Source organism: Ambystoma mexicanum, chromosome 3p (assembly GCF_040938575.1).
Source record: "Ambystoma mexicanum isolate Mex_15411 chromosome 3p, UKY_AmexF1_1, whole genome shotgun sequence".
In the NCBI taxonomy this organism is placed as follows: Eukaryota; Metazoa; Chordata; class Amphibia; order Caudata; family Ambystomatidae; genus Ambystoma; species Ambystoma mexicanum.
The window spans coordinates 876,600,838-876,625,128 of NC_090925.1; the positions used below are offsets into that span (position 1 = coordinate 876,600,838).

The 24,291-nt window shown below is 45.3% G+C and overlaps 1 protein-coding gene across 11 annotated transcripts in view; it reads left to right on the forward strand.

The window, feature by feature from the left end:
* The window catches only part of LOC138581047 (structure-specific endonuclease subunit slx1-like), a 353,913-nt gene that overhangs the window by 168,253 nt on the left and 161,369 nt on the right, over positions 1–24,291 (forward strand). For all 11 annotated transcript variants that reach the window (XM_069652082.1, XM_069652074.1, XM_069652075.1 and 8 more), the window contains one exon: positions 250–648. In XM_069652082.1, the coding sequence (XP_069508183.1) occupies positions 250–648 (399 nt within the window). The remainder of the gene's footprint in view (positions 1–249; positions 649–24,291) is intronic.

Consider the following 24,291-nt stretch of genomic DNA (forward strand, 5'->3'; position numbering starts at 1 on the left):
TGATTGTAGCAAGGTGCATTGTTCATGTCTGAGTTATAAGTAATTCTTTTTTTTCTATTTCTGTCCTTCTCTGTAAACTAGCCTTCTTTCGTTGTTAAGAAACATTGGCCTTCCTCGGCATCTCCAATATTAGAGTTCCCCTCGCCTTACTCTCGCTTTCATCTTTCTTTTTGTATTTCAGCTTTTAGCCTGGCAAGCACTTTGTCATTTTTGAGAATCTCTAACAGTGCTGTATCCCTCTCCTTTCAGTTTGAGTGGGCCTGGCAACACCCACATGCATCACGCCGTCTTACCCACGTGGCCCGAAAGTCCAAGAAGGAATCGAGCTTCGAGTTTCATCTGCGAGTGATGTCCCACATGCTGCGGGCAGCCCCGTGGTGCCGCCTCCCCCTGACTGTACGATGGCTCAAACAGGAATACCGCCGGGACTTCCACCCAGCACTTGAGCCCCCGTTGCACATGCCTGTTGCTTTTGGACAGGTGCGGGCCAAGGCTCTTAGCAAGGCAAAGGGCACGCAGCGCAAAGAACGCTGCGCGTCTGAGGAGAGCGTGGTGCCTGAGGGCCCAGGCGGGGACATGGAGCCGCTACTACTCTCACAGAGAGACCTCGCAAAAGCACGGTGCCGCGTCTGCTTCCAGAGGATCCTGGTAGGACATGTGTATGCTCATTACTTTCTGTCCACTAACCATGTTGTGTCTAATGTCAACTCCTATGTAGTGATGCTACCTGTCTTTCTATCATCACCTCCTCTGACAGCTACTGTAGTGTGTATGTCTGCTGACTGTCTCCTATTCGACTCATTCCCTCTTCCTGTCTTATAGATCTTCTTGCTTGTCTTGCTGCTCTTTTCAGCCCCATTTTAGCCTTAAAGGGGACAGGGCTTAGAAAGATAAAATGCACATTATTTTCATCAAGTGATGACATAGTCCACCTAGCAGGACTCCACCACCAGAGGCAGGCATTTACAGTAAAGCTAAATATCAGTTAAGTGTAAATAAGAACGTAATTGGTGGGGGGTTGGGAGGGGGCATCTGCCAATGAAAGAGTCACAACAATATCGATTTCTGTTTTTTGAAACTTCACTTTCACCAAAGATGTGACCTACAGTGATCATTGGGCGTAGCAGTAACCCTAAACAGCAGAAATACAAAAACAATGTCCCGGCACAATAATGACCCCCCAGTTCTGCCCCTCAAAGAAGGGGTGATCTATAAATGGAGACCAACCATTTAACATTTTTGACAGTTTATTGTTCATGCAAGCTGTAACCTCGGCCACCCGAATATCCCATACCTTTACACTCCATAAAACCAGTATCGGCCCCTCTGGCCTTTTTCAACCCTGTGCAACAGTGATTGTGTCCGCCAACAAAAGTTGGGTTCCCAGCTGTGTCCAGCATCCTGACCTGGGGTAAACATTCTCAACCGAGCCCCCCAGCAGAACCACCAATGGGTTGAGCGGTAGGTCCATCCTGATAATTTCTCTGAGAGTTCAAATAGATACCCAAAAAGTGCGGATCACGGGTAGGACCACCACATATGAAAATAACTTCTGCGAAGACCACACCCTCACAAACAGTTTGGTCCAGGTCAAGGTTCATCCTATGTAACATAAGAAGGGGTAAGTGCCATCAATAGTACCATTTGTACATGCACTCGGTAACGCTTTTTCAAGAGGTGTGATTTCTAGCCCAGCTCTCCACCGAAGTATCATCCCCGAAGGGATGCCCCACATACAATTCTCAACAAATGATAACATAAGGTTTTACCTGTAGTAAGTTTATCCCCGGTAATTTGTAAAGCTGAGAAATCCTGCCCCCGTCAACACCTTTGTCTGAAGTGAGCTCAGTCCAACCAGGTCTCCCAATATCCGACTCTTTTCCAATAGGTTATTAATCCAAGGCCATATCAGTGCATACCTGAAACGTTCCAACTCAACTAGGGCAAATTTGGCTTTAAAATCTTCAAATGTAAGGGGGAACCACCCTAAAACAATTGAAATAAATGATGGAGACCACCTCTGATACAACTTTAGAAACTGTGTCCCACAAACCCAGGTATGAATTACAGGTTGCCCACATCTGGGACACAGGGACCAGCCCAGGATGCACCCCAACCTCTACACTGCTCTGCACCAATAGTATAGCAAAGCCTGCATAGCACTCAGTAGGGCAGTGCCACAGGGAAGTTTGGCATGTTCTATAAAGGACAATGGAACAATACTGTTTTTAAGAAAGCGATCATACCTTGTACCTCCAGTCCAGTGTGGAGGCAGGAAGGATAAGGGCTTGCAACTTGAACTTCCCTTTGGGAAAGAAAAAGGGTGTGTACTGGAAAGGGAAGTGATGCTCTTGGGCCAATTCATAGTTTTCCTTCCAAACTCTTAGGCCTTTCCCAAGGCTTTCACAACTTAATGTCTCTCAAGCTGGAGGGCACATTTTAGGTTATGTGACTCTGCACAAGTGCACTAATCCCTACACATGCCATACTCTTTCAGATTGTACTTTCTAGGTTGATACTGGAACAAGCAAATTAAGCTTTGCATGAGAAAGTGTCTCCTGCATAACCAACAGAATATTCTGTAGATGGCTCTGCAAGAGAGTTTTGAATGTTGTCCGCTGGCTCCATGAGAAGAAGAGGACCTTCTATGGTTCTAGTGTAAGGCAATACAATCCCAACAGCAGGGTTACCCGATTGACCCTATAAAATGCAAAGGTGACCTCATTGCTAGAGGAGTGATGAAGTCAGCTAGAGCATTATTGTTTGTTCTTAACCTATCACCCAGTCTTGAATTCATTTTTGCCATAGCCTTAGTGTAGGACTCTTTATCTATGCTCCTGTTTTTCCAAGAAAGGTAGGTTTCTTTGTCCTTATTCAAAAAGAAGATTTGGCGTTGTTCTGGAGTTGGACCTTGCCTCTTTGTGTAAGATTATTTCAGCCACATTTAGCAGAAGACCTAGCCTAGTGCTTGCTCACTGAACTCTTCCCTCATTTCAAAATAAAATGTAACAATATCTAAAAAATCTCCCCCTGTGAGCTCATTAATTTTCTTTTTCTTTGGGGGTGGGCGGGGGTCTAGATGTGTATAAGGAAAAGAGATGGGGGAATGGGTTGTTCTTGGAGGGTTTTTTTTTTCTTTCGCTCTATTTCTTTTTTTTTATCAATCTTTATTAGTCCAATTTTATATTCAACAATAAATCAAATAATAATAAGACGATCGATGGGGAACACCACAAGGCTAAACATACAATGAGATTCCAGAGTGGCTAGCGAATGAATTTACAGCCATTATAGGACCAAGCCTCCTGGGGTTGACCCTCTCTAACAGGTCTGGGATTACAATCTTCTTGTAAATACAACAGTGGAGCCTCAGAGAAGTGAAACGTTTTGCAGAATTTGAGGCTTGTGGTACATATGTTCCCTATCCTGCACAAATGTTATAAAGTGTGCCCACGTGTCTAAGTATTTAACATGTGTGTCTGTTAATACTGCTGAGATATTTTCCATAGCTAGTGTGTCCCAAATCTTTATCTGCCAGCATGCTAAAGGCTCTCAGGCATCTTCCAAAAAAGGGCTATCGCCGGCAGGCCGCATTCAGCAGCTGAGTGATCAATGTCACTCTATTCCTCGACACTGGGTGCTTCCCTTCCTCATCCGGACTGCCCAGAACTACCACCAAAGGGTCCCATGGGAGTTGAATATCGCAAATGTCTTTAATCCTAGCCAGGATTTCCTCCCAATATTTCTGAATCATCATGCGCTTTCACTACATATGCCCTATATTACCCACCTCCCTATAGCCTCTCCAACAAAAGTCTGTTGTCCCCGCATAAATTTGATGCAGTGTATTTGGAGTGAGGTACCATCTGTAGATCACTTTGTATGTATTCTTCGGTATATATTTGTACAACTGAAATCTTTCTGCATACGTCCCCATAATCGAGCCCATTTCTCGATCACGTACGGATAAACAGCCAATGTGTCCTCAGAGTCTAGCAATTTGTAGGATTGGGAGACTCTTTTACAGTCTATTCCTTCTGCCGCTAGTAGTTCCAAACTTCTAGGCTTGCTGGCGGCTGCTGCTCTCACCTCCCTGTTTGGGATCCAGTGTCTTAGTTGAATATATCTGAAAAGCTCTTTCTCTGCTAGCCGAAACCTTTCTATGCATTGATCAAATGTGTGGGGACCATCCGTATTGTATAGTTTCTCCAGTGTTCCGGGTTTGCGCGTTTCCCAGTTGGTGTACCTGGCTGTAGTAAGGCCCAGTGTAAAATCCGGGTGTCTGCTATATCGGTGAGATGGGGCTCAGTCCCGGTCTGATTTTTAAGCCACCTACACCTTTTATCCCAGTATTGAATCGCAGAGTGGATGTAGGCAGGAGATTACCTACCCTCGATCTCCTGCTAGGGGACACAAACGGTATATGGGACTGAGGAATAGAGCACTCTCCCGGTTCCAACTCCTGCCTGTTAGGGAGAATTCTCATTTCTGTGTTAATTCCCTTCAACCTTGGAGACCCCCAGCTCTTTTGCAGGACTTGAGGTCTTTTTAATTGTAACCCTTGAGTGCGTGAGGCCCTTTTTCTCACTCTCATGTGTTTTGATCTGATTTGGATTTTATGTTTCCTTTGTTTTTGGAGTCTGACAAACGCCATAGGCATCTACTTTTTGTATGGTTCCACCCAGCACCCCTCAGTGCAGTGTAACTAAGAAATCCTTTAGATTTCTCATAAAGTTAACTACCTTTTCTTGGGTGAACTACAGTTTCCAAGAATAGTGAAGTGGAATTGACGTAACTTAACTTTTCTCTTTGTAGGTCCAGCGCACCCCATCTTATATACAGTGCTGGGGGGTTACTTAGTATCCCCTTTTCCTACCTACTCATGAACATATGTTTGTGTTACCCTCACTACTTTAAATGGCTTGTGGCAGTGGTTTAATTTTCCTACCCTTGTGCTTTTCTACTGCAGGCTGAATCCTCAGCTGCAGTATAGCACCCATGCATGACCATTTTGTAAAAATGCCTGAGGTCTTCTTTTTTCACCATTTTCTGTTTGTAAGGGCTTTCTTGGGTTTTACTCTGCGCGCCAAACCATGTTTGACCCCTTTGTTCGTTTTGCCTTTGACGGGCTTCAGTACTGAAACCCGCCTCTGGCTCCAGTGTGTTTGCAAGGGCAGGAAGTGAGGGAGGTTCCCGAAACTCCCCTGTCCTTTGTCTCCATGGTTCCCTGAATGCACCCAGTCTGGATTGGCTGGCTGGCTGTCCTTGCAGGACAGCCACCCTGCTGTGTGGGTGACAGCTTGGCTGTGCATGAATGGGAGAAACCTGCTTAAAAGGCGAGGCTTCTTGGAATGAAGAGAGAGTCAACCACTGGGAAGGACATCCCGACGAAGAAACCATGAACAAAGCTTGCTGCATCCTCCTTAACCGTTGAACTGCCCGGTGAAGCCCTGCTGCTGTGCTAAAACTCCTTTTTCTGATCGACAAGAGAAGCCCCGGAAAGGAAAACTTCTTCCCTTGGGTTAGTGGGACCAACTAACCCAGAGATGAACTTTGCTTGAAGACCTTCCCCAACTGTACTTCTTTGCTGCTGCAGGAGCCAAGTGCGTGGGGTCGAGAAAGTGCAATGTCTGTAAGTCGGCCAAAAGCTCCATGAGTCTCCTGAGTACCCTCCTGAAGCAGGACGACCCAAGCTCTGATCGCCTCACCAGAGTGCTGAACTCAAGGAGTGAAGGAAGCCCAACTGGTGTCCAAGATCCGTGGTGGTGCTGTGTACCGAGCGCTGAAACCGTGAAGAGCCCGTAGCTGCCACTGACCATCAAATTGCTGCTGCAGGAGTTCCCAGACATCCTCCCTCTTGACCCCACGACTGAGGCCCAGGAACATAGGATCTGCATTGCTGCAACCATACAGAAGCCAGCTGGACCCTCTTCTTCGAACCAAATGTACTGTTCTGACTTTGGGGTACTTAGCTCATTGTCTGTAGCTTGCTCTTCTCAGTTGAAACTTGCAGTAGCTGTGTTTTCCAGAATTGATCTCAGCTCTAACTTTCACAAGTGTAGTAACTTGTGACCCTACACTGAATTTTTAATTCAACAAACTCTCTCACTTTGTGCAAGACATTTGCTATCTAAGAAGTGCCTCCGCTCAATAGACTTTGCTCTGATTGACTTTGGCTGTCCTGGCTCCCTGCAGACTCTTCTATCCCATTGACTTTGATTCTTACTGTCCCTCATAGGTGATGCATTGGTTTTAAACTATTATTGCTGGGAAAGGTTTTTATCTAGACTTCATTGGAAGATATAAAGTGCTCACATGCTCTGAGAAACTGTTTAACCTTTTTCCTTCCTTTGACCTTTCCTTTCTGCTAACCTCAGAATTTATAAAGTGTACAAGTAATATATAAATGCTTTTACTGTCCTAGTTAGTGAAGTCACCTGCAGGTGTAGGAAGTGTGTATGAAGCATCTTTAAAGAGTATATACTTGCTTTGGGTTGATTCTAAGAAAGTATTTTGAAGTGTATTTCAATTGTTGCACATTGCCCTTTTTCAAGAATACTTATTTAAAAATAACAGTAAAATAATATGTATATATTTTAACTAAAAACCTTGAGTGTAAGTGTTACTTATATACTTGTACTGGTGGATTTCATTGCTACAGCTCTACAGCTCACATTTACCCCTCTTGAGATAAGTCTGGCTGTTCAGTCACACTACCAACTTTTGTAGTACAGACCTATACCAATAGGTGGGGTACCTAATACCAAGAGGACAAGTATTGTGTAGTCTCCTCCAGGGTTACTACATCAATTCTTGCCTAACACTGCCATATCTTGGGCTCACGGGACCCCGGCCAGATCAGCATCCGACCAATTTGTGTCCCTAGCACATTCCGGTATATGTCTGGGACACCTAGGCCCTCCTGAGCAGTCGCTCTTAGCAGTACCTTTGAAGCGTCTCAAAAAGATTGAGAGACGTAATCAAGGCCAGGATCGAGGACTCCACTTCTTCCAAGACCACCATCACATCGTCTGCGTATACCACCAGCTTATGAACTTTATCGCAAATCCGGACGCCTTTGATTGCCACCTCTGAACGAATGGACACTGCCAGTGGCTCCATGGCAAGGGCAAAATCAAGGGAGAGAGCGAGCAACCATGACTAGTGCCCCTGTGTATTGGAATTGTATCCGACCGTAGACCATTAACTCTCAGTCTTGTGCAGGGAGTCTGATAATTCGCTGTTACCATATGCACAAAGTTCAGACCCAGCCCAAAAGCTTCCAGGGTATGAGCCAGATAACTCCAGTTTATGCTGTAAAATTTCTTATGTGTGTCCAGAGCAAAAACCGCAAAGTTTCTTCCCAGTCGAGGGCCTGCTTCTATCACGCTTCTAATGTTGTCATGTGTGTTTCGACCAGCTATAAAACCAGTTTGATTGGTATCGATTAAGCCCGGGAGCACAGACATCAGTCTGGCTGCCACTACTTTTGCATAGAATTTAGCTTCTCCATTAACGTTAATGTTAAAGGATATTTGTACCGTGCACTATCACCACCGGAGTGGTCCCCTGGCGCTCTGGCCGCACTGAAAAAGGTAGAAGGGGGTGAGTTAGTGAGAATAAGCTGGAAAAGTGCAAGAGGGCAGTGATGTGAAGTTGGCAGCCTCAGCCAGGTGGGTCCGTTGGCTGGGCTTGGGGTGTTTTACGGTCTGTAGTCTTCGTGTGCTGTTGTGCAAGTCTGTGTGGTTTGTTTTGTTGTTGCGATTTAGTGAAGTTTGTGCGGATTGCTGTGTTTTAGGCTTGTGGTTGTGTTTGGTTAGATTTTGAGAGGTGTATGCAGAGGGATGAAATTGTTAGTGGATTGGTAAATCATAATTGCTGTCCTTGCAATTATGTCTAGTTGTGATGCTTGCTATCATTCACTATGCCATCCGAGTGTGGCACTTGATAACCTTTAACATTCTGTCGAGATGGGAGGCAGGCCATTGATCATTAGTCCATCCAAGTGTGGCACCCGTCATTACTCACAGTTTCATCTGAGTGTGGTACATGCTAACACTCGCATTTCTGTCTAGATGCGACGCAGGCTAAAGTTAAGAATTCCATCTAAGTGTGGCACATGCCAACGTTCACAACCCCGTCTAGATGTGACGCAAGCCAAAGTTAAGAATTCCATCTTAGTGTGGCACGCGCTAACATTCATAATCCTGTCTAGCATTCATAATCCTGTCTAGATGTGACGCACGCTAAAGTTAAGAATTCCATCTAAGTGTGGCACATGCTAACATTTACAATCCTGTCCAGACGCGACGCATGCCAAAGCTAAGAATTCCATCTAAAAGTGGCACATGATAACGAGGGAAATCGGTTGGTACGACACACTCGGTTTCCGAAGGAGAATCATGTCCGATTCCACCATGCAGGGTGTCACCATTCTTGCTACCCTGATTGAATTAAACAAATTTGTAATGAGGGGTGCTAAGAGCGGGCAACACCTTTTATGAAATAGATTGGAGAAACCGTCCAGGCCTGGGGATTTCCCCATTAGAAGTGATTTAATAGCATTATCGGGTCCTCTAATTTCTTCTTGTCAAACGCAGACACCCTAACAAGAAGAGTGGCCTCCAAAAAATCCCTTGTTTCCATGACATCTGCAGGTATATCCCCTACTAGAGTTTGGTAGAAATTACTCCCAATAGACAGTTTACCGATCTCCGCTGGTATTTTGCTGCCTTGTGTTTCTTTCAAACCAGCAGTGTTGATGCGTGCAGAAATATTTTGGAGTTTTGCTGCTAGCATCTTGTTTGCCTTATTCCCTTTGGAATAATAACATTGTTTACTATAAAGCAAGGCCTTGGAGGCACAATCAAATGTTCCTCCAGTTGGGTCCTTGCTAGCTTGAGAGCTCTCAGGCTCTTCAGTGACTGCCTACTCTTATTTTCTGTTTCCCTTAACTCAACTTCAGATGCCAGTATTATCCTTTGTGCTTCTGTGGCTTATGTAAATGATGCAGTTTTCACTATGAGTTCGCCCCTAAAGACAGCTTTCGCTACATCCCATAGCGTCTCCTCTGCCACCTCCCCATTATCGTTCTCCTCAAAATATTTCTGTACAGTTTCTTTAATATGAAGTGTTACCGCCGCATCCCACAGAAACAAATCGTTAAGACACCAAGGTCTTCTCTCCGCCAGACGTGGTGACGAGAGGTCTAGATAACCACTGGGATATGGCAAGAGAGTACTTGTTGGCCAGTGTCTATCAAGACAGTCTTGGAAATCAGCATGGAGGAGAACAGAATCATGTCTATTCTGCAAAACCCCCCGTGGCCCGCCGAGTAGTGAATGTATTCCCTTTTTCCCTGATGTAAAAATCTCAATGTTTCTATTAGGGAGAAATCTCTGAGTAACGTATCTATCACAAGGAAATTTCATTTATCGGCCCAGGATGTAGCCAGGGTCTTGTCCAGGAGAGTGTCACAGACACAGTTGAAGTCTCCTCCCACAACTATTTCCCCTTCACAGAAGAGGCCCAGTTTGGGACTCCTCAAAGAAGGCATCCTGTTACTCATTTGGCGCATAAAGGGAAACCAACGTCTAAGTGCAACCACATAGAGAGCCTTTGGCCATCAATATCCCACCTCCCGGGTCCCTCATTATTGCCAACTTGTGGAAGGGGATTCACCTTGCTAGTAGACTAGCCACCCCCCTTTTCTTCAGGCCACTCGTATCAAAGTATTGTACATGGAAAAACCTACTGAGAAGCCTTTTCTTGTCCCACTGTAGCATGTGTGTTTTCCGGAGAAAAATAAGGACGCTTTTAGTCCTTGCAGCCTCAGTGGGAGCGAGATACAAAGACCAGCTATATACAGAGGAACCCAGTGTGGCACAGAATATTAAAGACATTGGGAAACACCCTCATATGAATACATTACTGAAATTTTATCTTGGGGAAGGGATCCCTGAGATTGGAATTATTTATTTGTCTTGAGGATGGAGCCTCAGGTTTTATTTTGTTTTGAACTGTGTTTTGGATCTTGGGGAAGGGAACCCTGAGTATTGGTCAAACTTATATTAGTTTGAAACTAAAGGCATTCCTAAGACTTTGTATAAGAACTGTTTTATACTAGGGCAGGGAGCTGAAAGAATGCTGCACGCTGAACTAAGCGCCAAACTTTATACTGAACAATAGTCAGTTAGTTACTGAAATTCCTACTCGTTGTATAAGATTAATTGTGAGTGAGGGCAAGTCTAGGTTTTGGTCACAGACAGATTCCTAAATTGAACTTTTTGACTCTGACTTTCGTTAGTTTTGGTTTGGTAGGGAAATCCCACAATAGTATACAGCAAGATGTTTTATTAACTTAAATGTCAGGATGGAAAAAAAAAAGTGTTGGTTTTGAACTTAGAACCTGTTGTCTGTGTTTTACTTCAAGATGCCTTCACAGTAACCGCATAGGGGCTGACTCAGAATCGTCATTAACCCAGTGATATAGATTCCTCAAGGAGAAAGCAGTGTGATATTTCTTCACATTTGGAAAACCAAAGCCCCCTTCCTCCAATGAGCGTAAAAGAATTGTCATTGGAATTTTTGAGTGAACTCCAATCCCCCATAAAAAGTCTCTAAATACCTTCTTAATTTCTCCCAACAAAGACTGCAATAGAGGAAGAGGCAACATACTGATCAGATATAAAATCTTAGGAAGCATGCTCCTCTTAATCGTGCCAATTTCCCCCCATATTGTAGGGTTGATTATAGACTATATTATGCAGTCTGAAATCATGCCCCTGAGTTTAAGATCTATGTTATTCTCCAGCATATGAGTGATATCCCTAGATACATGAATGCCTAAATGTACAAATCCTTCTCCAGCCCATCGGAACTCATTTCCAGGAATGCAACTTTTGTTACACATTAGGGTAATTGGAGAAATGGCAGTCTTACACATATTCATTAAAAAAACATTTTGCATTTTCCCTTTTTGGTTTCTTATATACTCTATCTTATTTTTGTGGTCAGATGAATTTCATTTGAATTCCCCACGCCACTGCAACCCTTTTTCTAATATATGGTCTAATGGTAGCCCAAATGGCTCTTAGAATGGCGTGCTTTTTAGGAACCCCATTTTGTCATCAGGGTGCTTTTATCCCTCTACATAGGTTTTGGTGAGTAATTAATTACTCTTTTATAACCCGCTTAATATCAAAGATCGGTCTCTAAGTGCGTGACTGGAATTTGAACCTGTGTTGCTCTACGTTATCGTGCTTCAAGACAAATGCTTTGCCCCTGAGCTATCATCCAGGGCTAGTGGCAGCTGTAATTTAATCTTGGCTTCACCAGGGGTACAGCAAATTGTACTACATTAGTAGCTCAAAGTTGCTTTCTGCATTCTGGTTAGGACTGATTAAGACTCCTAGACAGCCCAATATGGAAACTGTCCTGGTGGACCGGAGTTTTTCGTAGTTTTTAGATTCAGCCTTATTGGCTTTCTGTCAAAACCTTTGTGTCGGCCCGGTTGTGTGATTGGATATATGGTATAGGCCGGTTTGAGTGAATGGGTTCATCTATGGGAGAACCTGAACCTTCCTCTGTTCTGCCAGGGGTTTTGTAGTTTTTTTACCTGCTTGCTGGAGGATTTTGGACTCAAATTCCCACTGTGGCTTTTAAGAACCAGTTCTAGCCATACTGACTGGGTCCTGTGTCCTTTCCCTTAACCTTTTTTTATTTTTGGCTGCTGGGCCACCTTCCTGCACTATCTTTCAATCTTCCCTGGATGCTGGGACAGTATTCAGGCTGCTATTCCGCCACCTTTGTGAATGATCTCTCCTATTTCTGGTGCATTGCAGTAGGAAGATGCCGCTGTCTAGAAGGGTAGTGGGAGACCACAACCACACCTTTTGTTTGCACCATCTTGAGTTGCCTTTCCTGTTGCCCCTGTCATGGGACTGTTTTCTGCTGTGTGACCTTTTGCCCTTCCTGCTGCCTGAATCCACTAGTTTGAGTTCCACCGTCTTCCTGGTGCCTTCTCCGTCATTGCTTCACTCGTGACTGGTTGGTCAGCCTCCTGGGAAGGCTGATTGTTCTTATTTTGGGTGCAGGGTTCAAGTCCCTAGGTAACCGGACCTGTAGCGCAACAGGCAAGAGACTGTTTTTACTCACCAGGCTGTTTCACTGTTCTGAGCCAAATTCTACCCAAATGGTGCCATGGGTACCTATCTTGGGGCTCTGGGCTGGTGGGTTATTCTTCAAAACATACCGTCCTGGGGACTCAGGGTTCATGGTAGTGGGTTTCTTTCTATCGCATCACCTTTGACATTCATTAGTACGAAACCTGCTATGCTTCCTTTTGTCTCAAACCTGAAACTGGAATTCTTTGTGGATCTCCTGTGGTGTAGGTTCCTGTCTTCTCCATCCCTGCAAGGCCAAACTCAGACTTAGCTGACTTTATCCTCCAACTGCGGGCTGTTCCTATAGAGTGTGTCACATTTTTCCTATGGGGACCTTTTGTAGCTTTGAAAAAACTCCACTTAAATTACTTTTAAGAGTACTTGAATATTGGCATTTTTCCTGGGTCCCACTAGCGTCTTGGAGTTTCCTACAAATAACTTGAATTTTAGCTTGTACCTCAATATTAAATGTATTTTTATAGTTCTGTATTACTCTGTTCTGTATTGAAATGTGTTACATTATGGTGTATCACTTACTGGTTACTTTTGTATTTATTTTCTAAATGTATAATGGGACCTTATAGGTGTGATAATAAACGTCTAATGTTATGTTATGTGGCCTACCTTTTTGGCGGCCCTAAAGTTTTTATCAGGTAAAGTTATTAATACTTTTCCTCCCACAAGGTGGTATATCTAATGCATATGGTGTGCATATGTAATATTCAAGATACCATGCACTGGTGTGCTCAGTGGTACATTGTGACTATGCATGTATGGCATTTTATTGGCCTGATTATGACTCTAAATGTATTCTTACTGTTTCCTTGGGTTACGATTTCTTCCCACCCCTTAGTCCTGTATGTATTGTGTCTACCACCAGGAAGTGGGCATACATTGGTTAATGAGTGGGTTGGGTCTTCATTGACCACTACCATTGTTGTATATACAGCATTTTACTTTGTGTTATGTTTAACCTAAAGTACTTATTTGATTGTATAGATATTCTTTGCGGGGTTTCACAGTAAAGTGAGTATTTTACAGTATACCAGTGTTGTGTGCTCTAGGCAAAACTATTTGGAATAAATGTACTGCTTCACTATCGGCCTACTTACCTCCTTGAGTTGTCCCTGACTGCTCTTGGATATATGCTCTTAGAGAGTTTGGTCTACCTTTTGTTTGGAAACCTTGTGGTACCTTTTTAGTTAGGTGGTCCTATATCTCTTTCAAGAGATCTGCAGAAAAATCTCCCTAGCATCTATTATCTGTTAAAGTCTTGAGTCTTAGTTTGGTATTCATATTTGGTATTGGAAGTTTTATATCACTCTTGATATGATATGGCATTTATACACAACTGTTTCTTGCACCTATTAACATGTTTGAGGAAGGTAGTCAACATGAAACAAACTACAGAAGTCCCAAACGCACAAACCTTACTGATACCACACACTAGCAATACACAGAGGGAACATCTTTGACTTGGCCTGCATGTTGGCTAGCAAAGTGGAAATATCACTGTATTGAGTGAAGAACAGGCCAAGGTATAAAGGGGTGAAAACTCCCAACCTTTACATGTCTCCTTCATTCCACTTGAAAGGCAAACTGCCTGCTTTTTTCTTCAGGATTTGCTATGTCCAGCATACAGGAAAATGTTCCGGAGACCATTTCTACTCTCAAATAAGAGCACCCAGCAAGTGATGATGAGGTGCGCTCCTTTTGAAAAACTGAGGACATCATGTTCAATTCTGGAAGCCACAAACACCTATTTCATGGATGGAGTGCCTAGGTCAGTGTGCAGAAATTCCAAGTTGCAAGCTACTAGCCAGCAATTAAAAAGATTTCACGTGCCACCTCTATTGTATAAATGCCCACAACACCACATTTCGTACTCGCCAAGAGTGAAATATCACTAGCAATTGGCTTGTGGCATGTGCACATTTTGCACCTTCTTAGGTGACCATATTGACACTCAAGGGAGAATGGAATTTGATTTTGTAAATTTCCGATTGGTAAATTCCCAGCTGAGGCACCTTCAATATCTCTCCCTCCCCTGTGCTGCATTTACCTCATTGGATTAAAGATGGCAGCTGGCGAACCCTAAATGTGTCTCTAATTTTCTGTGAGAGTTGTAATAGGTTCATCTCTTTATGCAAAAAAGCTGCAGAGTTAAGGTGTTTCCAAGTTTCAATAATCTTCTGGGGAAGGCTCAGGCGCAAGTCATTGTCAACTTCTGATGACTCTGAAGATTCCTCATCTACTCCCAGATGAATTTGAAATATTGCCTTGAGCCACCATGTTACATAACTGAAAAGGTAGCATTCTGCCAGGCTCTTGCCAAATCAGATGACAGTGAAGAGGTCACACATTGAAACTCCCCAATCATGCTGGCTGACATACATCCTCAGATTCAAAACATAACTGGCTTCGACCTTGAAGTCCAAACTGTTGCAATGTATGATAATGTATGTGATTTGTCCGGGGAGGCAGGTAGATCAGCTGCTAGCTACAGTACTTGGCTTAGCAAGAAAATAACAAAAAACATAAACTGAATATGGTTCAGTTGCATTGGCGGTGTGTGAGGCTTGCGGGTGCCCCAGAGACTGTGTCTCATATGTTGGACTGTGTGAGGTTTGATGTGCAGCGGGAATCGCTCAGTGACCGGATGAGTGGCATTGGGGTGGTTGTACAGGGGTTATCTGATCTGTTCAGTTGGAAAAGAGGGGTGGTGGATGAACAGTGTAGGTTCCTGCTTCAGTTTGTGCAGGGGAGGTGGATGACTGGTGCTTATTCTGGCGAACATCATCTCAATAGATGGAATTTGCCGGCTTTGGGTTTCTGGAGTCATCCTAACAAGAAGAAGAAGGGTTCAACACCTTTATTGTGGTAAAGGATGGGAAGGAATGAAGGTCTGTGGGGGATGAACAGGGGAATCATAACAGAACAAGAGGGCCAATTTAGCTGCCACATGAAATCAGTGCACAGGATGGGGGGAAAAACATCATTGTGGGGGGAATGACTATAAACCTCTCTCAGCCAAATCTAGTGTGCCCCAGCCCAGATTCCAGCACTCTTCCTATGGCTTGGAAGATGGTCTTCCGGGATATGGATTGCATGAACACCTGCAGGATCTAATGGAGGTGCAACATGAACACAAGAAGGCCTGAAGGAAACAAGACAACGCAGAGCAACACAGGTTTGAATTCTGGTCCAGCGCTTAGAGACTGGTCGTCGGTATTAAGCATGCTATAATAGATTAATTAGTTAATATAATTTGTGTAATCAGGAAGGAGGGATAATAAAAAACTAGTGCCAGGGTCGAATGTAACAAAACTTAGTGTCCCTGTTGAAGCCCAAACCACACAGTTTCAAAGAATTCTATCTGTCTCTGCTGGCTATCTTTGGAGTGTTTATTCCACCCCAGCACACTGTTGGCTGCTTTACCGGCTTCTTCTTACTCCGGTGTCAGTGTCTCCTAGACTACTGGAATATCGACTCTGCACAGGCTTAGAAGAGAAGAACTTGTGATGGGCCCTCAATCCTCTCTTTGCCACTGGAAAACCCAAAATATTTATCTGCAGGAATTTCTCCCCCAACCCCCTGCTTGGGTGCTTTTCAGACTGAAGTCATTCTTTGTAACGAGCCAAGTGTAGCCCTTGTGGCTTGAGCCCATTACAGGCTCTGGTCTGCCTAAAGGTGCACTGGCTTTCACAACTGAAATATAGCCGCAAGCTGGCTATTGACAGAAGCTAGCTTTGAAATTGGTTCTTCTTCTTTAGCTTTCTCTGGCAATTGCCAGGATCTGGCCACAATCTGCCAGCAGACCTTTAGCATGAGCTTTTTTCCCTGTCCAAGCTGTGGCAAGGGTACAGCTGTCCTGCTCATCAAAGTCCTCCTCAAGTTGCTCCTAGCACTTTCTCCTTTTGCTCCACCACCTCTCCAGATTTCCTTTCTAACTCCCTCACTGGCTGACTCCTTTTATAGTGTGCAGGAGGTTTCCTTGTTGTCCCCAAGATGTAGGATGGCTCCTACACACATTGTGTATGTTCTAGTTTGTTGATTTGCTCCAACTCTGATTCTGTCCTCTGTGCACAGGCCCCCCCTGAATATGAGGTTGGGTAGGGGCAAGCATGTCTGGAACATGTGCTGTTTGCAACATTCGGGATTGCTTCGCTAAATGAATGCTTTCTGGGAGTTGTAGCTGTCGTAGGTTTTTTTCAATTGGACTTGTGTAGAAGGAAACCATGATTTAAAAAAAATTAACTTTCTTTGGAAAGGTGGTGTTACAATGACTCTTAATATCTGAAATCGACAAATGCAAAGTGACATGCGCATGGGTACCTGTTAAAAGACCACATATTAATGTGTATTCTCCCCTTCCTCATGTTGTATTCCTTCCTTTGACCCCTTGATCCATCTTCAGCCTTTTCACCTTCTCAACCAACCACACAACCTATTTCTCCAGCATGTAGTCTCCAGACCAAAAGGCCAACAATTGTATTTTGCATGGCTAAGCCATGCTTTTTCACAAAGGGGGGGTGTAAGGAAAAATAACATATTGCAGTTTTTCGCAGTGTATACACATCACAAACAATAATACATCGAAGAACTGTTATGCTTACAATGCCGAGATGGTGCAATGTCTCTCTCCATGCCCATGGGACTTCTGAGACCTTTTTGGCAAAATAGGTTCATCCCCCTAATTGGCACATGCATTGACATAATATGAAATTAAGTCACAGAAAATGACATTACAAGGGGTGTCATCAGTGTTTGATAGTGGAGGGCATCGGTGGAAGTGACCTCACAATCAGTTGCCATGAGTAGGCCAAGAAATGCATAACTCTGTGGTTTGTAATATCCAAATTACCACAATTATTATACATGGAGCAAGCCTGTATTCTAGTGACCATGAGTGAGGCATTTTTAATAAGCATACACTCCAAACTGAATAACTTATAGGGATTCCCAGTTTTGGCAGATCAGGCTCAGTGAGATAACATGATTTTGCAATGATTGCACATGTCGGTTAACCGCACCTGGGTACGTAGACACAGCTTGGTCAAGGCCCATGGTAAATCCATAGCTTTGAGTTATGGTATCTGTGTACCGAATGAAAACCTAGATACAACTGCACATGACATTGCATTTTTTATCTATTTTGCACAGACTATTTGTTCTCTGAAATTCACTTCCTACATAGAGATTTGGTAATCCATAGAATAAGTTAAAGCCCTCGCATGACAAGGCCGTGGTGTTGAGCGATGTAGGTGCACAGGAGATGCTGCCCGATTATACGCAGCATGCTTCGATACGTCCACGCTTCCGTGCAGAGGTTCGAACCCTCTGCGGAAAAGCCCTTGCAGGACAAGGCCGCAGTGTTGTGCGACGCAGGTGCACAGGAGATGCTGCCCAATTATACGTACCACGTTTATCTACGTTCACACTTCCGTGCCTATAAGAACCGAGGTTTTGACCCTCTCCGGCAAAGCCTTTGCAGGACAAGGCCGCAGTGCTGAGTGATGCAGGTGTTTGGCGGCGATGGGGTAGCGGTGCAGATTGTGAGTGCGGACAACCTCACCTTCCTGCCTGCGGCCACAAGGTAAGAAGGTGTGGGGAGAGTTAGCTTTGCTACACTCCATGCAACCCCCCTGATCTTGTACCCTTCTCCCTCCTGAATACATGTTTCTCCCCCTGTAACCGATCCTCGCACCTCCAACCCCCACGTGCTTGCATCTCCCCTTCTTACATGCGTTCACTCCCTTCATACGCCTCTCAGGCTCCTCTACCACCTCCTGCTTCAGCCGCCTCAGCCACCTCTGCGGCACCCCCTGCTGCTTCTCGGCCACTCTGTTGCCTCCCTCCTCCGCCACCCCTCTGGCACTTTCTTCTTTCTCTCTTACTATCCTTTCTTCTCTACCTTCCTCCTCTGCCCATCCTCTGGCTCCTCCAACACTTCCAGAGGGAATACCTCTGGCCTGTACCCCCCACCCCCCGTAAGTCCTTCAAAAGTGTCAACCTGCTCCACATCGCTACTCTCAACTCTCGTTCAGCTGTCAAACACTCCTCTGATGACATCTACCATCTCCTGGAAGAGCTTGATTTGGATGTACTCGGTCTCACCGAGACTTGGTTCACTGCCAGCTCTGTTACGAGTTTTGACACTCTCCTTCCTGATGGCTACAAGGTCCTCTCCGAACCCAGAACAAACAGTCTTAGTGGGGTGGAGCCTTGATTTTCCCAGAGTGAATCCCTGCTTCTATCATTCCAATGCAGGACTACTCCTCCTATGAATGCCTGGTCTGCAGGCTCTCTATCTCTCCTGGCCTCCCTCACTGTGGCCACTATCTACAGGCCGCCTGGCCAGGTTGCCCTCTTCCTCTCTGAGTGGGCTGACCTCTCCTCCTCCCTCCTTGCCTCTACTTCCCAACCTCTCTTCCTTGGAGACTTGAACATCTACCTGGATGCTACCAGCCCTTCTTCGGAACTCTTTCACAACCTCTGCTACTCTCTCTCCCTATTTTTCCCTCTGGCCCGACTCACTCTGCAGGGCACACCCTGGATGTTCTGATATCCTCAGACCTCCCCTTCTCTAACCCTCTCACCACTCCTTTCTCTTGGAGTGATCACTTTCTCCTTTCCTCCCACCTCTCCCTCTCTACCCCTCGGGTCAAGCCGACTCCAGCACTGCCATCTATCTTCTCGGTCATCCGATCCATGAAGCATGTGTCAGTTGAGGCTTTCGCCGATACTTTCTCTCCTCCACTTGTACCTTTGGCTGACTCACACCCTGACACAGCCCTCTCTAACCATCTTCTCTCTATCTCTAACACTCTGGAAGTCCTTGCACCTGTCATGAGGATCCGCTTGAAGCCCAATTCCAAGTGCAATTCTTGGTACGATTCTAGCTTCGCCATCCTTAAACGCAAGTGTAGGGCGGTGGAGAGGAAGTGGAGGGCATCAGGCGCACCCCCCTGACAAACTGGCCTGCTGCCTGCTCCAAAGGCAGTACAGACTGTCCTCTCTGAAGAGAGCCTACATCCAAGCCCGCATTTTTTATTTTATTTATTTTTTTATTTATTTAATATTTATATTGCGCCGGTAGCTCGCGAGCCTCGGGGCGCAGAAACAAGGACACGAGAATGGACGGAACAGATAGTGATTAGACAGAGCAGACGGGACAGTCACATAGAATTAAGCTAACTGAGGTATATGCCGTGATGGCCGTTTATTTGAAGATATGGGTTTTTACCTGTTTGCGAAAACGCGAGTAGTTGGTTTCCAGTCTAAGGTGGTCTGGTAGGTTGTTCCAAAGGTTGGCTGCAAGGGTTGGAAAGGCTCTACCTAAGCCACTTTTGAGTTTGTGAGGTGACGTAGCAATTTTAACAAGTTGGGATGATCTCAGTGTTCTATTAGGAACGTATGGTTTGATCCTAGTTTTTAAGTAGGTTGGTGCCTTTCCATAGATGCATCTGTGAACGATGGTTAAGGTTTTGAAATGCACCCCATCTTCGATTTTCACCCAATGAAGCTCCCCTCTGGAGTTGCTGATATGGTCTGTTTTAGTTTTGAGCTTGACAATTCTTACCGCGTTGTTCTGTACAATTTGGTAGCTTTGTAGGCATTGCTTGGAGGCACCCAGGACTAGAGCGTTGCCATAGGCAAGGCGCGATAAGATGGTGGCTCTTGCTATGGTCGCACAATTTTCCTCGGATATGAAAGGTCTGATGGCTTTTATTAGACGGAGGTGGTAGGCACAGTTTTTTTTGATGAACTGTACTTGGGCGTCCGCACCCAACGATGCTTCTAGCAGCATACCTAGGGTTTTAACCTTGCTTAGGACCGGAATGGGGGTATCTTTAATGTGGAAGGATGTGTAGGATGAGGGTAGCTTAGCACGAGCCGAAAATCATGAGTTCCGTTTTTTTTCCGTTTAGGCACATCCAATTGGAGTCCATCCATTGCCCCACGTGGTTGTATATCGTGGTAAGTTGCTCGCTATCTTTCTGATAATTGCCACTTAGTTTGAATACAAGCTGCGTGTCGTCAGCATAGTTAGTGAAATAGGTGTTTATGTGGTCTAGAACAAGGCATAGGTACTTTAAGTAAAGATTGAACAGTAGGGGTGACATACTGGCCCCTTGGGGAACTCCACAGAGGATTTTTTTTTCGAGGGAGAACTTGTCCCCCCAGTGCACTCTGGATGTTCTGTTTTTTAGAAAGGACATTATCCATCTGATGGCTTCATCAGAGCAGTTGGTGGTCTTTTTTTAGCGCATTCTGGAGTAGGTTATGGTCGAGGAGATCAAATGCGGCGCTGAGGTCGAGTAGAACGAGGAGGCCTGTCTTACCCTTGTCAATAATACCGAGCATTTTGGTCTGCAGATCTAACATGGCCGTCTCGGTACTGTGTGCGGGGTGAAAACCAGACTGCTGTGGGTGGAGGGAATTAGATTCCTCTACGTGTGCCTGGAGCTGCATGGTGGCGATCTTATCCATGATTTTGAGGATGAAGTTGCAGTTTGTTATGGGTCTGAGATTATTCGGATCGCGTTGGTCGAGATTGGTTTTTTTACCAGAGGGGTTACTGTGACTTTTTTGATGGCATTAGGGACTTCCTGGTCTCTAAAAGAGGCATTAATGATCTTTGTCAGGATGGGGGCGAAAATGTCTATGTTGTCCAATATTATCTTAGGTGGAATGATATTCTCTGCACAGGTCGTGGGTTTCATGGTCCCCAGTACTTTGATCATTTCGCTGTTGTTGATCTCTGTGAACTTGAAATTTCCAATACCTGCTTTTGCAGTCTCAGCTGGCAGAGTAACTGTCGTTTTTTTGTTGGTCAGGGAATTTATGATGGCATCCCTGGCTTTTGAAATTTTGATGAAGGCGATCTGGGTGGCATCGCATTATTCTTGAGAGGGTAGGAAAGGAGGGGTAATGGCTTTGGGTTTTTCTATGGATTTAAGGATATTGAATAGTTTGCTGGTGGAATTGGTGGCTGTAGAAATCTGTTTGTTATAGAAGTTTTTTTTGGCCTCGGTTATCATATGTTTATATTTTATTTCGCTTTCCTTCCAGCGGGCTTTATTGGCTGATGAAGGATTTTTTAGCCATACATTTTCTCTGTTTCGTTTGTCCTTTTTTTGTTCTGCAAATTCTTTGGAGAAACATTGTGGTTTTTTTTGGGTGGGTCTAGTTGATTTAGTTTGAAGGGGGGCAATTTGGTCCGTGAGTTTCTCGAGGTGACTAAGTAGATTTGCTAACGTTGTTTCGCAGGAGTCATTCTCCTGGTTTTTATCCACCTGAGCTAGGCATTGTATGAGATGGTTCCTATCAATGTTTTTGTAGTTACGGTGTGTCGAGAGGGTCGGGCAGTTAGGGGTTTTGGGTTTGGGAAGAGGCAGGGTGATGTGGAAGGATATGCTATGATGGTCTGGCCAAATGCAGGGTTCAGTCTTAAACTCTCGGGTTTCGAGATTGTTAGAGACGACCCAGTCAAGAAGATGGCCGTTGTCCATTGTGGGCTCTTGGTTGTTGATCTCAAAGTCAATGTTGTTTAGGGATCTTTGAAGTTTACTAGCTTCTTTGTCTTTTGTATCGCCATACCAGCGGTTAAAGTCGCCCATGACTAGTGTGGCTGTGTTGGGTCCTTTAAGCATATTGAGTTGATGCGTTATTTCGTCGTTGAATTCTGGGGTGGACGTTGGGGGGCCTGTATAGGACAATCAAGTTTAAACTACTGTTAGCCGTAGGGGTGTGTTTGAGGTGCAGTATTTCACAGCTTGTACATGCTATGCTGCTGGGAAACATATGTATAGAGTCTCTTGCGATGACTGCTACACCACCCCCCTGGCCTTCTTCTCTGTTTGAGTAGAAGATGGAGTAGCCTTCCGGGACTGCGATGTCGCAGGTGGGGCCGATAGGGTCCTTGAGCCAGGTTTCAGTTACGCAGAAGATGTCATTTCTGTGTCATCTAGCAACACAGCCAAACTATTCAAAATCTGCAAGTAGCTGGCCAATCCTGCTGCAGTCTCTGCTTCTCCTGTTCCCTTCCAGGCCCTCTGCACGGCCTTGGCTTCATTTCACCACTAAAACACAGGACATCCTGCTCACCTTCTTTCCTCTACCTCCTCTTCCTCCTCCTCTACCACTCCAGGCCTGTCTGAGGCCACCTCTCCTCCGCCTTTCTTCTTCTCCTTTCCCCTATTCACCCCGGACGATGTTTCTAGACAAGTCCGATCCATGAAAGTCTTGTTAAAGCAGGTTCTCCCCAGCTCATCCAGAAGCATCAAGGACCACATCGACACCCTTACTCCAGCCTTGGCCGATTTCTGCGATCACTCTTTTGCCACTGGAACACCCGCCCCCCAAGCACTCCCTTGTGCATCCCATTCTAAAGAAGCCCTCAGTCGACCCTTCCTATCGCCCATCACTCCTTTCCTGGGCAAACTCCTGGTAAAGCTGGCCATCTCCCAGCTTAATCTGCACACTGGATCTGTTGGTTGTCTCCACGACCACCAGTCTGGCTTCAGAGCTGCCAGAAGCACAGAGACGCTGCTCACCTGAACACCCGTGAAGACCTGCTCTCCAATCTTTACTCTAATCTCCCTTCTGTCCTCATTCTCCTCGATCTATCCTCTGCTTTTAACACGGTCAAGCATGCCATCCTGCTCAATCGCCTCCGAGAACCTGGGTATCACTTATCAGGGCCTGGTTGACCTCCTTTCTCACTGACCGACCCTCTAGAGTCCAACTTGGTTCTGTCCTCTCTTCTATCTCTCTCACTCTACAGGTGGTGTTCCCGAGGGGTCTAACCTCTCTCCCTGGCTTTTCAACCACTAATTGGCACATCTTGCCCACCGCATTGCTACTTTCTGCTCGCACCCAGCTCTCTGTCAGACTCCCCTCAGCCACCTCCTCGCCTTCTCTCATACCAGACTGTCTGGCCGCAATTCAGGAATGGTGTGCCGCCAATGATCTCTGCCTTAATGCCAGTAAGAATGAGATCCTCCTCATTGGGACACCTGCTCTCTCATTTTCTACATCTCTCTGGCCGCCCACGTTATTAAACTATCAGCTGCACCTCAGAGGTATCCTTCCTTTTCTCACTTTCCCCCAGAAGCTCACTCCAGAGCTCTGGTCCTCTCTAGGCTGGACTACTGCAACAGTTTCTTTCTAAATCTGCCTGCCTCTACTCTTTGACCACTTCAGCTTATCCAGAACAGGATTGCGAGACTTGTCCTTGGCCTCAAGCCCAGGGATCGTATCTCTCCAGCTCTGAAATCTCTTCACTGGCTCCCCGTGGCTGCAAGGATCAGGTTCAAGACCCCCTGCATCATCCACAAGGCTTTCTGGGGCCTAGGACCGCTCTATTTTCTCTTCCAAAACATCTTCCTTCTCGAGCTCTCTGCTCATCCACCTCCAACTCTCTGTCGGTCAGACGCTTCTCCAAACAAAGAGTTGGGGGCAGATATCTCTCCTCAGCTGGAGACTACCTCTGTAACAGCCTCCCTGCCTCTCTCAAACTTGAGCAGAACCACCTCCAGTTCCGGAATCAACTCAAGAACTTCCGCTTTCTCTCTTCCTCTCCCCTGCTGATGTACCTGACTGCTCCTCGCACTGGTCACCTAGATACCCTGTGAACTCGGGCCCAGGCTTCTGCATGTCCTGTTGCCCTTGCACTGCCTCTGGGCTCCCCCAGCATTTAAGGGTCTGAACCTGCAACCCTACAGTCCCTTCTCTCTGCACTTACGAGCCACTCTCTGGCTGCACTTATTAAGTTAGCTGTACTTGTCCCCCGCCCCAACACTTGTCGCCTTCCCTCTTCCCTGCACTTGTGCAATTTGAATGACACAAGGCCTAGTAAGATTGTTGTTTTGTCCTCCCTTTGTTTCCCCCCCTCCTTCCCTTGTGCCACCTTGAGACACTTGTGTACAGGCACGTTTATAAATTCCATATCATGTAGGTTATTCATTACATGTATATGACTGCACTTGATATTGCACATTCTTCCTTTACACAGAGAACTTGTTAATTGCATTTATCTTGTGATCTGCTTTTAAAAAGATTTTTAGGTTATTCCCTGCTTTTGTCATACCAATTTTATGATGAATTAAGATGAATTATAATT